The following is a 16,564-nucleotide window of genomic DNA, read 5'->3' on the forward strand; positions in this document are numbered from 1 at the left end:
TAACCTCCCCAAACCTCAATTCCTCATCTGTAAACACGGATTAACACTCACCCCTTCTCCTGATCCGCTCTAAGTACTCCATAAATGCGTGTCATTATTGCCATTATGGTTGTGAATGTTTCCAGAAACATGAAGAATTCTCTATTTGGTGGACACCTTCGAGGTTTGAATGTACAATGCTGTCTCTAAAGTAAGTTGTGCTATTTTTCTAAATCCATGATCCTTCCCATTAAAAAGTCATTACTAGGAGTAATGAAGCCTATGTGGTTTTCAACACCTCCCCCATCTTCTGTTTTTCTCCCCACTCCTCATCAAGGGTGGTTAGCTTTAATTCCAGTAAAACCTGGTTTTATCATTCTCAGGAATAGTGAGGGCCTTACTACACAGCTTCTAGAATGTGGGAGTCTGGGGCCAGGAAGGGTGCTGTCTGCCCACTCGTCATGCCTTCTCCCTTCTTCCTTTTGGCACAGCCAACCTCCCACAGTGGCGTTTTCCCCTAATGACTGCTACTTACTTTCACAGTTTCCCTTGTAGCCCCACTTCACTCACTTGTGCCCCACGAAGCCTGAGGAGACTTCAGGAAAGATTCTACCCCTGGACAGAAAGACATGGACACTACAGGATTATAGATTCATCATTGCCCTCCACCCTCCATACACACATACACACACACACACACACATACACTTTGTGCCTTTGGATGGGGCTGGGAACAACGTGCAATACCCGGTGCTGAGGACACCCTTTTCTGCCCATGAGGCAGCAAGTCTGCTGAAGGAAAGGTAACATGCTAACAATGGGAGAGTGGGAGGATGGGAAGAACTTGATCCCTGGTGATAACTGTTTAAGCCACTGGTTCAACCTTGGATTGGACCAACCACAGACTTCCCCTCACTCAAGATAACTTAATGACTTTACTGTTCAAACCTGTTTGTTGGGTGATCTCTTACCTACCACCTACAGTATCCTGATTGTTATGGCCTGCATTGTGCCCCCCTCCCAAATTCGAATGTTGAAGCTGAACATCCAGTACCTCAAAACAGAACTGTATTTGGAGATAGGATCTTTAAAGACATGATTCACCTAAAATGAGGCCGTTAGGGAAAGCCCTAAGACAAAATGACTGGTGTCCTTATAAGAAGAAAATTGGACACACAGACATGAAGGGCACACACACACAAGAAGTTGAGAGCATTTGTTCCCTGCAGGTCTGAGCCACAGGAAATAATAAAGGAAGTTCTTCAGGCTGAGAGACAAGAAAATACCCAGATGGAAATGGGCCTATGTTAAAGAATCAAGACCCCAAATATTGTGAATAAGTAGATAAGTAGAAAAAAATCCACCTTTTTCTCATGTTTTAATTTTTTCAAAATAGTTGTTTAAGGACGAATGGATAAGGAAGATGTGGTTCATATACACTATGGAGTATTATGCCTCCCTCAGTAAGGATGAATACCCAATTTTTGTAGCAACATGGATGGGACTGGAAGAGAGTATGCTGAGTGAAATAAGTCAAGCAAAGAGAGTCAATTATCATATGGTTTCACTTATTTGTAGAGCATAACAAATAACATGGAGGACATAGGGAGATGGAGAGGAGAAGGGAGTTGAGGGAAATTGGAAGAGGAGGTGAACCATGAGAGACTATGAACTCTGAAAAACAATCTGAGAGTTTTGAAGGGGCAGGGAGTGGGAGGTTGAGGGAGCCAGGTGGTGGGTATTAAGGAGGGCACGTATTGCATGGAGCACTGGGTGTGGTGCAAAATCAATGAATACTGTTATGCTGAAAAGAAATAAAAAAATTAAAAAAAATAGTTGTTTAAAGTGCAAAATAGTAACTGCGAATTCAGAGCACTCTACATAGTAGATGTAAACTGTACAACGCTAACAGAAAGACTACCATTTGTAATACCCTTTCATAGTTAGAGAATTCTGCCCCCTAACATATTCATATTTGGAAGCCCCAACCTCCAATATGACCTTATTTAGAGATAGGCCCTTTATTTATTTTTTTTATTTTTTGTTTTTTAAAGATTTTATTTATTTATTTGACAGAGAGAGATCACAAGTAGACAGAGAGGCAGGCAGAGAGGGGGGGGGGGAAGCAGGCTCCCTGCTGAGCAGAGAGCCCGATGCGGGACTTGATCCCAGGACCCCGAGATCACGACCTGAGCCGAAGGCAGCGGCTTAACCCACTGAGCCACCCAGGCGCCCAAGATAGGCCCTTTAGAGAGATAATTATGGTGATATGAGATCACAAGGGTGGGGCCTAATATGACTGGGCCTGTGTCCTTGAGAGAGAAACACTAGGGATGCCCTCACAGAGAAAAGGCCAGGGGAGGAAATTCTGGAAGGTAGCCCTTTGCAAGCCAGAGAGAGAGGCCTCAAGGGAAACCAAACTTGCTGACACCTTGAGCCTGGCCTTCCAGCCTCCAGAGCTGGGAGAAATACAGATCTGCTGTTAAAGCCATCCAGTCTGAGCTTCACCAATATGGTGATATACCACACTACTTATTATCAGGACTGTATAAACCGTAAGGGCAACTATAAAAGGCAACAGAACTTACAACAGATGGATGGAAGGTAAATTTGGGGTAGATGTGCCTGGAGGGAGTTCAGAGTCAGGTATGCCCCCGCCATCCATCTCCACAAGCCACTTCCCAAACTCTTACAACTGACCCCTTTCCCAAACTGTGAGGCTCGAAGCACCCCCCGTCCCTGCCAGCGTGCTGCAGGATGGCCGCCTAGAGAGAGGGGCTCAAGCATGACTCAGAGGAGTCCCTTTATATCCTTGTGGATCCCTGGTAGAATATTTAAATCTCAAGGGAAAGACAGAGGCTCCTACTAAAATGGCTATTATGTATCATCAGAGGCAGACTGCTAATATACCCCATGGCTCTTACCAGAGTGATAAAGGGAGAGATGACCAGAATTCAGAAATAGGGAAGAAAGTCTCAAGCACTGGCCCAACTCAAAATGCAAAAAAAAAAAAAAAAAAAAAAAAAGGAAAAAGAAAAAGAATTTGAAAAAAGAAGAGGGAGGAGGAGGAGGAAGTGGAGAAAGTTACGGCAACGTGGCTTCAAGGAAAGAAACTGTGTTCTCCATCTTGCCATTGCCCACCATTTTGAAATGAGAGGGGCACCCCAAGAAGAGGACAGCCCCAGAGGGGTCGGGACCTCAGGACAGGGAGGGGACCTAGGGCAGCCCTCACTGGACACTCAGTGACCAAGTCTTAGGCCTTGCGCTCCTCCCATTGTCTGCCACTCTTGAAAAAGGGGCGCCCATCCCATATGAAGCCACAGGATATGGCCTCCAGGTGGCCAGCACCAGCCAATGACATCAGCAGAGCCGGTGATTGGTAATCTAGATTTTTAACTCATGAATCCTGAGCTGATTCCCTGGGGTCCCTGCTTCACAGCTCTCAATTCCTGGATCTACTCGTGGGACACCACTCTGGGTGTTGATGGTTATTTTTTTTTTTCTGACCTCGCTGTTGGTCAACATTCCTCCACCCGGTGAGGACCTACTAGAAAAACTACTTTGTTGTTTCTTAGGATGGGTGAACAGGTGTTCATTTTGAGCGAGTTCATTTTAATCTTCTTTAAACTTTTAAAACCACTCTGTACTTTCAATAAATCTGCTCTTTCCACTGCCAGAACCACCCTGGGCCCCCACAAAAACAAACAAAAAACAACCCTACAGATCATCTGTTGCCTGAATAGTCTTCTTATAGAACAAGACATTAAAACTGGTCTCCCAGGCTAGGGGTTTAGAATTTGCTAGGCAATAGTCAAGGTTTGGGGGGAGGGGTTCAGAAATATAGAGTCCAGCTCTGGTAGTGGAGACCAGGAACCTGCATCTTTGGTATCAAGGGCCCCAGGGGATACTGACTTGTGGTTAGGTGGGGAGTTCTGGCTCCTGATGGGCCCTGCACTACAGCAGCACGCTGGAAAAGTTCACGGCTTCATTTGGTCTATCACCTTTGTGGCTGCCCAGATACTCATGCATTCAAACCATCCCACTTGGGGCACAAAGGCCAGGGACCCTCCAGAGCCCCTGCCTCCTCAGAAGGCTCTCCATTGACACATAGTGTCTGACTCCGGTAAGTCACAGCAGCCTGAGCTTTCCAGGTCAGAGAAGCCAAGGAGCAAAATAGCCCGGTGAGGGCCACACAGAGGGGAGGTCTGAGCCCGCTCACCTGTCTCAGGTACACTCTGTGAGTTCCTGGGAGCCTATCCCGTCACCAAGGCAACAAGGGATTCCAGCACTGAAATTAGGAATGCTCTGTCCTTGGGAAGTGATAACAAAGAATCAAACACCAGCCTTTCCCAGAAAACTACCTCATCTTTTTAAAGAGAGAAGAGGGGCGCCTGGGTGGCTCAGTCAGTTAAGTGTCTGCCTTTGGCTCAGGTGATAACCCTGAGCCTGGGATCGAGCCCCTCATCAGCCCCTCATCAGGCTCTCCACTCAGCAGGGACTCTGCCTCTCCCCGACCCCTCCTCTGTGCTCTCTCTCTCTCTCAAATAAATAAAATCTTTAAAAAAAAAAAAAAGAAGAAGAAGAAGAAGAAGAAGAAGAAAGAGAGAAGAAAGAAACACAAAGGAGTTATTTCCTGATTGCTGACTGGTGGAACCAGTCCGAGACTTATTCCTTAAAGGTTTGGATCATCAAAGATGGTTCTGAACTCCTCAATCTGTTGCCAACGTGGTGTCTACCAATTTTCTCAGAAGACTGACATCTCTGCAGAATTCCTTAGTCACGTGTGTGTGTGTGTGTGTGTGTGTGTGTGTGAGAGAGAGAGAGAGAGAGAGAGAGAGGGAGCGAGCGAGCCTGGACACAGTCAGCTCAAGCTCTTGAATTAGGGAAGGATGAAGACAGTTGGGTCTTCACAAACACACACTACAACCCCTGCCTCTGCAGAATTCCTTAGTCACGTGTGTGTGTGTGTGTGTGTGTGTGTGTGTGAGAGAGAGAGAGAGAGAGAGAGAGAGCCTGGACACAGTCAGCTCAAGCTCTTGAACTAGGGAAGGATGAAGACAGTTGGGTCTTCACAAACACACACTACAACCCCTGCCTCCTTCATTTTGGTATTTTGGTTGACAGTGATATTGTAAGAAACTTTTTAGTGCTCAGGAGTGGAGAAGGTTGGCTCATTTCAAATATACACGAGGGTATTTCATGCCCTAGAGAGAGAGAGAGAGGAGTGTGCCCAGCAGACCCTGACCCAGTAGACAACCAAGACGAGGCATTCCCGCCCTCTGGAAATCTCACAGCTTCCCCCCAAAGACCTGCCAGGCCAGGTCCCCTTGTGACACCGAGGACAGCTGAGACATACCTGCCTAAATGTCTTGGATAATTGGGTTTCATCCAATACTTGATTTAAACAAGGGCCTCCAGAGGTGAAAGGCCAACCCACTGCTCACATCTTAACTGCAACAGGTTTTTCTTAAAAAGCTTTCTTCTTGGGGCACCTTTGTGGCTCCCTCAGTTGAGCATCTGACTCTTGATTTCAGCTCAGGTTATGATGTCAGTGTTGCGAGATTGAGCCCCTCCGCCCCCCAACCCAGGTTGCATGCGTGGAGCCCGAGGAAGATTCTCTCCCTCCCTCTCCCTCTGCCTCTTGCCCCTGTAATCTTTCTCTCTAGGAAGGAAGGAAGGAAGGGAGGGAGGGTGAGGAAAAGAAGGAGGGAGGGAAGAAAGGAAGAAAGAAAAGCTTCCCTCACGCACAGGGAGGCTCCCAGGATGCTGGCTTGCTTAGATACATAAAACCCAGATACCCTGTTCTGGCTCATTTCTCTTTAGAAGCAGCAGTAGCAGCAGCAAGATTTCCCTCTATTATCATATGACCCTGCAGCTGGGAATCATTGAAATTGGGCTATATTCAGCCCCTTCTCTGGGCTCCTCTGGCATCATGGAAAAAAGAAAGTTCATGCTAAAAACACATGTGGTACAAGTTATGGCTCTTCCTCTCCCCTCCACTCTGACCCAGTACAAACACCATCCTCTCAAAATGAGCCCAACCTGGCCAATCCAGAGAAGCCCACCCTTTGCTGGGTGCCTTCCACACATGGACACCAGGAGAGGGACGTTCTGCTTTAATCCACATCACAAAACCCAGGACGTAACTGCTATCCCCAGTTTTGAGGTAGAGAAACAGGCTCAGAGAGCTTGAGTGGACTGTCCAAAGTCACACAGCCAGGGTGGCTAGGACCGGAAGAGGTGAATCCTGCAGAGTCATGGGAACGAACCACATCGTGACTAACCTAGAAGTCATCCTTATTCCCAGTGTTTACGGAAACTACAAGTGGAATTTTGGATTTAATTCCATTCTCTATTATTAAAGAAACAAACCTTGATTTGTTTATAAGTCAGCATGGGGTGCTTAAGCAGAGGCCCATTCCTGTGATCCCTCATCCATTTTTTTTTTTTTTTTTTTTTTTGGTGAGGCAGATCACTGTATGCCTGCCCCCGCCCCTCATCACCTTGAGAGAAACATCCCCGAGTTGTTCTATCAACTCTCTTGTTCTAGATATCAGAGCAGACCCTAGAAAAACAAACTTGTACCTGCCCACCCAGCTTTGCTGCTGGTTCCGAACCTCCACTACCTGGGTCCTGAACCATGAATCCTTGCCTCTAGAGAAAATGCAACAACTCTCTAAAAGGAGGGAAACAAAGTGAAAATCCAGGGAAACAAAGTTCTCTGGAATCAGGCTGATAGCAATTATACCCCAGGCCATTTGAAAGGGACATTAGAAGAAAAGTGCTTATTTCCGTTTCTTATCTTTTGAAATAAAAGTATTTTGAAAACGGTTCTTCTATCCTAGGGAAGTGCCTTTACTTCCCTTGGTGAAACTGAAGAATTCTAAACCTACTTTTGCCACTGTCGACCTACCTGCTGGGGCCCGTTCTTACCAACATTTTCCCTGCAAGTTGCCAGCCCTCCTGTGAACAGGAGAGGGCTGCGCACACAGCAAGAGCTCTATCAGCTCTGTCCGTTGTGTGAACCAACGGTAACACCCCCACTCCCCCGCAAGCTGGAAGAGGGGATACACCCCCAGATTTGTATAACAACAGACGTTATGGTCTTAAACCCATAGGACAGATGGTTTCTCACGTTCCTGAATGCCTCTTGTTTCTAGAATTATCTACCCTCTACCTGTAGCTCATTTCCTCTTCTTACTCCAAAATGTCGAATGCAAACCAGTGTCCACTGGATACTATTTTATCTCATTTATCTTTTGCAACAAGGATCACTGAATTTTTTTTTTTTTTTTACCCTCAAAGAAGCACCCACTTTTAGCTGTTGGTAAGCACCACTCACAGAGAAGAGTCTAGAAACTTCAGTCAATTCAGACTCCAGGGCCAGAGTCATCAAAACCAGGGATAGGAGAGCTGAAAGGAAACTGTTACCACAGGGAAACATAAAGGTTGGGGTTTTAAAAGCTCCTTTTTAATGTTTGTTGAGTTCTTACTGTGTGCATTTGGTATTAGATGCAGGATGTGGGCAGCATGAGGAGGGGCGAGGCGAAAAAAGTTAATCTAGCCCCACACACAGTGCATTTCGTCAACTTCTGTCTCAGACCTGAGCTGACTGAGAATGCCAAACAGGGGGTCAAGGGTCCATTTTCTTTCTTTTTTGTTTTTTTAACCTAGGTTGGACCCTGTGCACGGGCCCGGGGCCCAAGTCAGTGGTCCTGGGACTGGGGTTGCACTAACGCTGGCTTTTGTCTCTGTGAGAAAATAGGTGGCCCTCACTTGTTCTCACTGATCCTCCCCTGCCTCCCAAAGGTTCCCCCACGTTCCATCCCTTCAATGTGAGCAAACCTGGAAGGGGTGGGGAACAGATTCTTCTGAGAGGTGGGCCAGCAAAGCTTAACTCTTGACAGACCACACATGAAATCTTCAAGAAGCAAATGTCTTCATTCCAAAAGGCTGTCCCAAGCAGAAAAGGATTAACTGGACCCATGAACTTCGAGATCTCCCTAGTGCCCAGCACGGTGGGGACTCAAAAGCAAAGAGCAACTATCTGAAATTCCCACAACCAGAAACCATCTAGAAATTGGCCCCTCCTCCCATATGGCATTTCCTAACGAGTGCTGTTTGGATGCAATCATTTCTCTCCACACACCCTTTCCTCCAATTTCAACAGAACGAAGAACTACAGAGAATAGGCCTCAGAAAACACTCTTCTGGTCAGGGGGCATGCTCACCCTCAGCTTCTCGGCCATTCTGTCAGGATACCTGAAGGGTCTGCACTCACAAGACCACGCTACCAAGACGAACACTGTAACTGGCAACAGAGTCAGAAACGGAGAACTAAGGGACAATGAAGATGAGATTTTCCAGCTCAAGCTACCCCATATCATTGAATTTAAGCACAGGACACGAAACGGCGCAAGAGATTAAAATCTCCCTTAAAGAACAACATTTCAGGGTCCACTCATTAGAACAACTACGCTTTTGGGGGCCGCTTCTCAGATGCAGTGATTTCCCAATGATTCTTAAATTATCCGATAATCTAGATGAATAGAATGGCTTTTAAGGCCTACATCTGTTCAGTTGACGAAACAGTCAACATCTAAAGCATTCACATTTTACAGGGAGGTAGGTGGTATCCACTTCCCGAAACTATTTACTCAAATAACAGGCAGAAACTCAAAAGGTGGGCCAGGGGTGGGGGAGGCAAGTACTGTGTACCAAGGGGAACAGCCATCCAAAAAAACCTACAAAAAAGCTAATTGTGTTACCAGCTAGAAAATTAGCAATAACTTGCTGACTTAACTCCCCATGTCAGATCTAATTAGAAGGTGGCAATAAATGTTTCCAGGTGTTTAATTAAGTGTGATAATTATTTCTTTCCTTTAAGAGAGATGGAGTCATATGTTTACATTTCACAGCATAATGTTTCCTTAGTCCAAACACCGTGGAAACACTTTTGTGTAACACGGGATTGAAACCAGGATAAAAATATCTGCTGTGATAAGCAGCACTTAAAGTGATTTATCAGCACTTGCTTTCACATGCCAACGTACAATGGCAACGTAACGGCTGCTCTGTTCTGGTGATTTCCTTTAGCCACACAGCTTTCTGCCGCCCACCACCCCACCCATACACCTCAATGAAAGATTTCTTTCGACATGTCATTTAATTACCAGCATGTCTTAAATGAATTGTCAAGGAAGTGGGGACATTTTATGGGGATCTCTACTTTCACAGTAAGAACACAGCAAGAATACAATGAGATACAGAAGAATTCAGAGAATTCAGAGACATAGAAGAATTCAGAAGAATTCGGCAACCAGGGAATCCTTTTAGGGATGGATTCAAGTACAGTGTCGCTATCAATTAACCATTTTTTATTATTTTTTAAAGATTTTATTTATTTATTTGACAGGCAGAGCTCACAGTAGGCAAGAGAGGCAGGCAGAGAGAGGGGGAAGCAGGCTCCCTGCTGAGCAGAGAGCCCGATGCGGGGCTCGATCTTAGGACCCTGGGATCATGACCTGAGCTGAAGGCAGAGGCTTTAACCCACTGAGCTACCCAGGCGCCCCTAACCTTTTTTAAATGCAGAAATGTACTCTACCTTGAGATAGTATTGACCCCCTGCTCCCCCGCCCCAAAAGAATTTACACAGGGATATAAGTAACTCAAGGATTTTGTTCTTCCAGGGCTGGGCTCTCAACTCTTGTCCCCTTCCTTCCACCATCCCGCAGGTCTTGCTCTTTCTAACTACTGCTGTGTTTTAGGAAATCAGTTGGCGCTAGCATTACCGTGTCACTGAATGAATGCACACCCTTTTAGGTGTCAAAGTTTGGTTGGCCAGCCAGAGGGGGGTCTTGAACATGCCTATCAGCCTCCCTGGGTCCCAAAGGGCTCATCAGGTGTCCCTCCATCAGGTGCTTAAGGCTCGAGTGTCACCCAAGCGCGCGCAAGGACACACACACACACACAAAACTTTCTTCTGCAAAGGCAGCCTCCACCGAACGACGGAAGTGCGCCCGTTTTACCACGCGGGGTTGGATTACAATCTCAGGCCAGCACCTAGGTCTGCAACCTGGGACACCGTGATAACCCGGGCAGTCCTCTGCACAGCACGAGCTGTTAGGAGGCGGCCGGACACATAGCCGGCGCCGCGTCTACACAAGGAAGGACCGGATCGCGCGTGGGGCTCAGAGGAGGAGGTGGAAGTGAAGGAAAGGCTCGACCCGAGTCTGTGGTAGGGGCTGCTAGCCGGAGGTCTCAGACAGGCGCTGCGGCGCAGAAACTGGGTAAAACTTCGGGGAGTTTCCGGGGCTGTGCGCGCCTGCACACACACTCTTACACACACGCGCTCACAGGCACCCACTCACACCCACTCACTCCCGTAAGTCTGAGGGAGCGGAAGGTGCGCCCCTAGGAGCAGCCGGCAGCCCAGCGGCCGGGGAAGCCCGGAGAGGGAGTGTGTGCAAGACCCACGCGCCGGGAGGCACTTACTCTGAAGAGAGGGCGCGGCGGCGCCGGGACACACAGGCGAACCTGGTGATCTGACCGTGCGGAGTTCCCTAGCGGCTCGAACGCTCGCGGGCTTCAGCGGACGGATCAGCAGCGCGGGCCAGAGGCGGCGAGAGAAAAAGAGCCACGGGCCAGGGGAGGGGCGGACTAGGCAGAGGGAGGAACAGAGCGGCCGGGGCGGGGCGGGAGACTGGGCGCCAGGGGCGGGGCTACGGGAGGCTCGAGGACGCTGGGGCGGGGCCAGGAGGACGAGCGAATGGGTCAGGGGCGGAGCCACGAGGGGCTAGGAGTCCAGTGGAGGAACTGAGAGGAGGATCTAGGAGGGTGGGGGCAGAGCAGGGGGCGGAGGAGGGGCCATGGGCGGGGCTAAGGCGGGGCCCGACGGTCGGGAGCGGAGCTGAGAGGAGGAGCCAGGAAGCTGGGGGCGGGACGGACCAGGGAGGAGGAGCCGAGTCGGGGATGTGGGAGGAGCTATATTGTCGGGGGCGGGCCATGAGGAGCAAGAAGGTAGGGGGCGGAGCTGAGAGGAGGAGCTAGGAGTCCAGGGGCAAAGCGGGTTGAAGAGCTGAGCGGCGCAGAAGACGCGGGAGAGGAGGAGGGGCAGGGCTAGCGGAAGGACCTAGGAGGTCAGAGGCGGGAAGGGGAGCCAGGTATCCTGGACTGGGCTAACCCAGCCTGACACCGGGGCGGCACGGCAGGTGCCCCGAAGAAGGAAGGGGAGGGCTGGGCTGCGGCGTGGGAGCTGGATCCGGACTGGAAGGAAGGACGTCTGGATGCGAGACGAGGGGTCAGGACTGGCTTGAGGGACACGTTCGGGCCTCGGTGTCTTCAGTCGCAAAAATGAGATACCAGCCTCATAGTGTGTTGAGACGGTTAAATGAGCTCATACATGTTTACTGTGCCTGGCACGAAACAGGCATGCATGACTGTTACCAACTGTTGCCATTATTATTGATTACAACTATCCACGTAAGTCGTAAATCCCACTTTTTTTTTCTTTTTCAGCTTCTACTGGCTTCAAGTCTACCTCGCGATGTCTGACGCATTCATGATTCCTGGTTGCCATTCACGGAGATTGCAGGGCTTCCTTTCTCAGGTAAAGACTCGTTGGCTCCTGGGAAGCCCGTCTGGTCTCAGTCGCTTCTGAGGCTTTGACTGTGACTGCTCCTGCCTGTGGGGTCGAAGGCTAGCTCTCCCCCGGGATGGGGCAGAATCTGCCTTCCTTCTGCGGAGGAGCCCCGACCCGGGGTAGAGGTTCATGAAGGTGCTGACCTTCGTGGGAGTACAATGAATCCACAAGCATCCATTAAACACCTCCGATATGGTGGCTCTGTGCAGAGGGCTGTTAATAATAATATTAGCAAAACTTAGTATGGGCAGGTCACCGTCCTAATCCTCACAACAGTCTATAATGTTGATCTTATAGTTACCTTAATTTTACAAAGGAAAATGGAGGCATAGTGAAGTAAAATATCCTGCCCAAAGTTACGCATTTAGGGAGTGGCCCAGTATGGCTGGGAGACAGGTAATTAAACACTTTGTAGGTGAAGTAGACCAGAAAATCACAACACATTTGTGTTCAACGCCCCAAATACGAATATGCACAGGGTTCATAGGTGTTTAGAAAAGAACACTGTCCTGTGGTTATACTATGGGAGGGGGGTGTCAGCAAGACCATCCTGAAAGAGGTGATGTCTGAGTTGGGTTTGGAATTAGGAATAGGAGTTTCAGGAGCGTCTACAGGTGGAGAAATGGGCACAGTCAACATTTTTCAAGCATTCAGGAGGGTTGAGAAAAAGTAGAGTGTAGATTGGAATGAAGCTAAAATAACAAAAGAGGACCCTTTAAATCCAAGCGTGTGTTTGTGTGTGTGTGTGTGTGTGTGTGTGTGTGTGTGTGTGTGTGTGTGTGTTTTCCCACTATAGGAGCTAAACAGCATTAATTTGACCCTTGGGTAGTAGAAAGCCAGAAGGATTTTAATCATGGGGGACATGTTGTTCCAGAAAGGTTATTCTGAAAAACAGCAAAGAGAATGCCAGAGCCAGGAAACTTGCTTAGGAAGTTACTGAAATATGACAGGTTGGGATACTGTGGTAGGCAGAATATTGAATCTGGGACGGATGTCCACTCCCTAATCCCTGGAACACTTTGCAGATGTGCTTATGTGTAAAGACAATGTGATGGGGAGCTTATGCTGCATTATTTGAGTGGGTCTAATCTAATCATGTGAGTCTGTAAAGTGAAAAAGTGGGTCTAAGAGATTCAAAATATGAGAGGAACTGGACCTAGTTCAGAAGCCAAGGAATGGGTGGCCTCTAAAAGTTGGAAATGGATCTCAGCCAATAAAAAGTGGGAATCTCGGTCCTGCGGCCACAAGGAAGTGAACTCTGCCAGTAACCCAACTGAGCAGGGGAAAGGGAATCCTCCCTCAGAGCCTACAGATAGGAACTCAGCTCTTGAGGTGACACTCTGATTTTATCCTGTTGAGATCCACACTGGAATTCTGACCTACAGTACTGTAAAATAATAAATTTATGTTGTTTTAAAACCTTATATTGGTGGTAATTTGTTGTGACAGTAATAGGAAACTCATACAGATGCTGAAGGCCTGGAGATTGATGGGATGTGGGGGTTGAGAGAAGGAGAGTCATCTAGGTTGATTCATAGGGTTTCTGGTTTGGCAGGCTGTGTCTTTGGTGGTGCCACCCATTAGAGGGAGGGACAAAGACATTTACTGTCTAAATTCTTCTTGACTCTGCAGTGGTGCAACTAAATTAGGATTAACAGAGTTTGTACACTCCCATCCTTCCCCACCCCCAAATAATTAGAAATGATTCCTGCCTGAATGTCCATGGGCAGTCATATTTGTCACCACCAACTGAGAACTGTGGTAATCTATCTGCCGCATATAAACTGGATGACTTAGGACAACGTGCCTCGCTTCTGCTGAGATAGGAGGAGGCGACTGTCGGCATGACTGCTGTGAGAGTCAGCCAGGAGGTCATGGTGCCTCCAAACTCAGCTCCAGGAACTGTCCCCATTGCTTCACTCCTGTCTCCCTTGTTCCCAGCTGCACCCTAAAACAGCACTGCCCAGAGCCCCTTCTATCTTTTTCACGGCTCTACAATCTATCTTCAACATTCCTTTTTTTTTTTTTTTTTAATTATTTATTTGACAGAGAGAGAAAGCATGAGCAGGGGAAGTGACAGAGGCAGAAGCAGACTTCCTGCTGTGCAAAGCGCCCAACTCGGGGGTTCCATCTCAAGACCTTGGGATCATCGGGGCACCTGGGTGGCTCAGTGGGTTAAGCCTCTGCCTTCGGCCAGGGTTATGATCTCACGGTCCTGGGATCGAGCCCCACATCGGGCTCTCTGCTCAGCAAGAAGCCCGCTTCCCCCCCTCTCTCTGCCTGCTTCTCTGCCTGCCTCTCTGCCTACTTGTGATCTCTCTCTCTGTCAAATAAATATTTAAAAAAAAAAAAAAAAAAAAAAGACCTTGGGATCATGACCTGAGCCAAAAGGCGGTGCTAACGACTGAGCCACCCAGGTGCCCCTGTTTTCAACATTCTACACCTGGACTAGTCTCTTATCCTTGGCTTAATTTTTGACTCTTCCTTTGCCTCACATACACTTGCATTTCTCCCAGCTTCCTCTCCTACCTAGCCTAACGCCAACAGCCAACACTTCAGCCAGTCACTGCTAGTGCCTCCTCCTATTCCTTTACTTCATCGTCCTTTCCTTGTACTAACCTGGCAAATTTCCAATCAACCATATTTTCGATATGGACTCAAGAAGAACCCGAAAAGGTGAACTTAATTGTCTACAGACACATGATCTCTAATCTCAGCTAAGTCTGTGTGCGGCCTAGATACCCTCCTGCATCACAAGAGTATGAAGGGGGTTCAATTTTTACCTCTTTCCTTGAGACATCTTTCCCATCCCTTGCTCTTCCTGCTCTCGATATCCCTACCTGCTAATATAAAATATACAGATAAGCAATAGTTTTCTCGACTTCCTGTTGGAGCTAGCAAAAATACCATCTACATCCACTCATCGTGGTTTCCTTTCCTCTCATCCCAGAGGATCAGAGTAAACCCTCTCACCAGTTCTTTGGGTCCCCCCAGAGCCCTTGCTTCTATCTTACATGGGCTGCATTCAGTTAAATATCCCTTCTGTCTCTCTTTTTGTAAAGATTTTATTTATTTATTTATGAGAGAGAGAACAAGCAGGGGAGGTGGGGGAAGCAGACTTCCTGCTGAGCAGGGAGCCCCATGCAGCACTCAATCTCAGGATCCCAGGATCATGTCCTGAGCCAAAGGAGCCGCTTAACCCACTGAGCCACCCAAGTGTCCCTTTTGTCCTCAACTTCTCAAGTTCTATACTTTCCTTGCAAAACTTTTGGGGAGCCTGAGTGGGTGGCTCAGTCGGTTAAGTGACCAACTAACTCTTGATTTCCACTCAGGTTTTATGATCTCAGGGTCATGAGATGGAATCCCATGTCAGGTTCCCTGCTGAGTGTGAGGTCTGCTTGGGATTCTCCTTCTCCCTCAGCTCCTGCCCCACTTGCACTCTCTCTCGCTTTAAAATAAATCTTTTTAAAATGCTAAGAATAAAGAAAGAATGCAAAGTTAAAAATTTTCCATGGACGCTGCTACCTTCATTCACTACAACCCACTTTACTAGGGCCATCTAGACCTGAGAGGCCACAGGTGCTGCTCATAGAAACATGCAGACCGGCCATCATCTCAGGGCTTATTTAAGGGGTCTAGGGAAGGGAGGGGACTCTACAATCTCAGGCAACTTGCATTACTGTCTTAAAGAACTATTATTCTTCCACCATATTCACAGAATGATAATATTTAGAAGTTAGCAAAGATATTAACTTTCCTATCCTGCTCGAGCAAATAAACACTTGGATCACTTCATTTTCAAATTAGCTCTTGGGTATTTCCAATGTGGGGTCATAAAAAAAAAAAGTATTAGAATCTAAGAATCTTCTAATCACTAGTCTATTAGTGAGTGGCTACGCATATTTTATAAATCCTTGCAGCTCTGTCTGGATCCTCCCAGGCCAAAACTCCAAGACCCAAGACCCTAACACCCTATAAATCACACGAAGTAGAGATAGCTGGATCTCTTGCTGCCTACCCAAAATACCTCTGTGCATGCCTGTTTTTGCTTCTACCCAGCTAAAGGTAGGAACTAACTTTAGATACTTTTTTTTTTTTTAGATTTTGAGATAGAGAGCAAGAACGAGAGAGAGAGAGAGAGAGAACGAGCTGGGGGATAGGGTAGAGGGAGAAAGAGAGAGGACTACCTGCTAAGCAGGGAGCCCAATGCGGGGCTCGATTCCAGGACCCTGGGATCATGACCTGAGGTGAAGGCAGACGCTTAACCAACTGAGTCACCCGGGTGCCCTTAAACGTATTTGTAAGTTTTAAAAAATCTTCTGATTCTGTTTCTCCTGTACTCTCCTCTCTTTGAAGCCTCGACTATAGTTACTGAACAGCAGGGTTTTTTGTTTTTTTTTTTTAAGTGCAAGCAAAAAACTCCTTGATACCGTGATATGTGCAATAAAAATGTATGCACACATACTCTGGGAGGAGAGTGGAAGTGGCTCATATTCCCTGGATGAACGGGGAAGATTTCACAAAGGACCTTCCACCCAAAAAGGATGAACTGGAGTTTTCCAGCAGAGAGAAGGGCACTCCGGGTAGTGTGGAGAGAGAAAAGGAAGATCAGGTCTCACATTTTCCAGCAGGCTAAAAGCACTGAAGCAAGGCTGTGCCCATTAAACACAGCCAAGGGAAATGCCCATGTAGCCTTTGTGCTTTAAACACATTTTCATGCAAGTCTGTTAATGAACGTGCCTGATTCCAAACACGGCTGTAACTTCACCACCCTCCCAACTGATTATCTGATGGCCCGCTGCTTCACCTCTTTCCGGGCCTATTTCTCTTCTCAGGGCATTATCATAACATGTAATCTTGTCCTTAATGTAACCACATGAGTAAAGGGTATATACATTTTTCCAAATAAAGGTGAAGATTAGGTCAGGTAGGAGAATTGTTCAA

General features: G+C 47.5%; 1 protein-coding gene across 1 annotated transcript in view; it reads right to left on the bottom strand.

Moving 5' to 3' along the window:
* Window positions 1-10,597, bottom strand: part of LOC111158931 (TNF alpha induced protein 8) — a 114,316-nt gene extending 103,719 nt beyond the window's left edge. The window contains exon 1 of the mRNA XM_022521269.1: window positions 10,474-10,597. Within this exon, the coding sequence (XP_022376977.1) occupies window position 10,474 (1 nt within the window). The 5' untranslated portion in view covers window positions 10,475-10,597. The remainder of the gene's footprint in view (window positions 1-10,473) is intronic.
* Window positions 10,598-16,564: the final 5,967 nt, after the last annotated feature.

Source organism: Enhydra lutris, unplaced genomic scaffold (genome assembly GCF_002288905.1).
Source record: "Enhydra lutris kenyoni isolate GAN:26980312 unplaced genomic scaffold, ASM228890v2 scaffoldscaffold64, whole genome shotgun sequence".
Classification (NCBI taxonomy): Eukaryota; Metazoa; Chordata; class Mammalia; order Carnivora; family Mustelidae; genus Enhydra; species Enhydra lutris.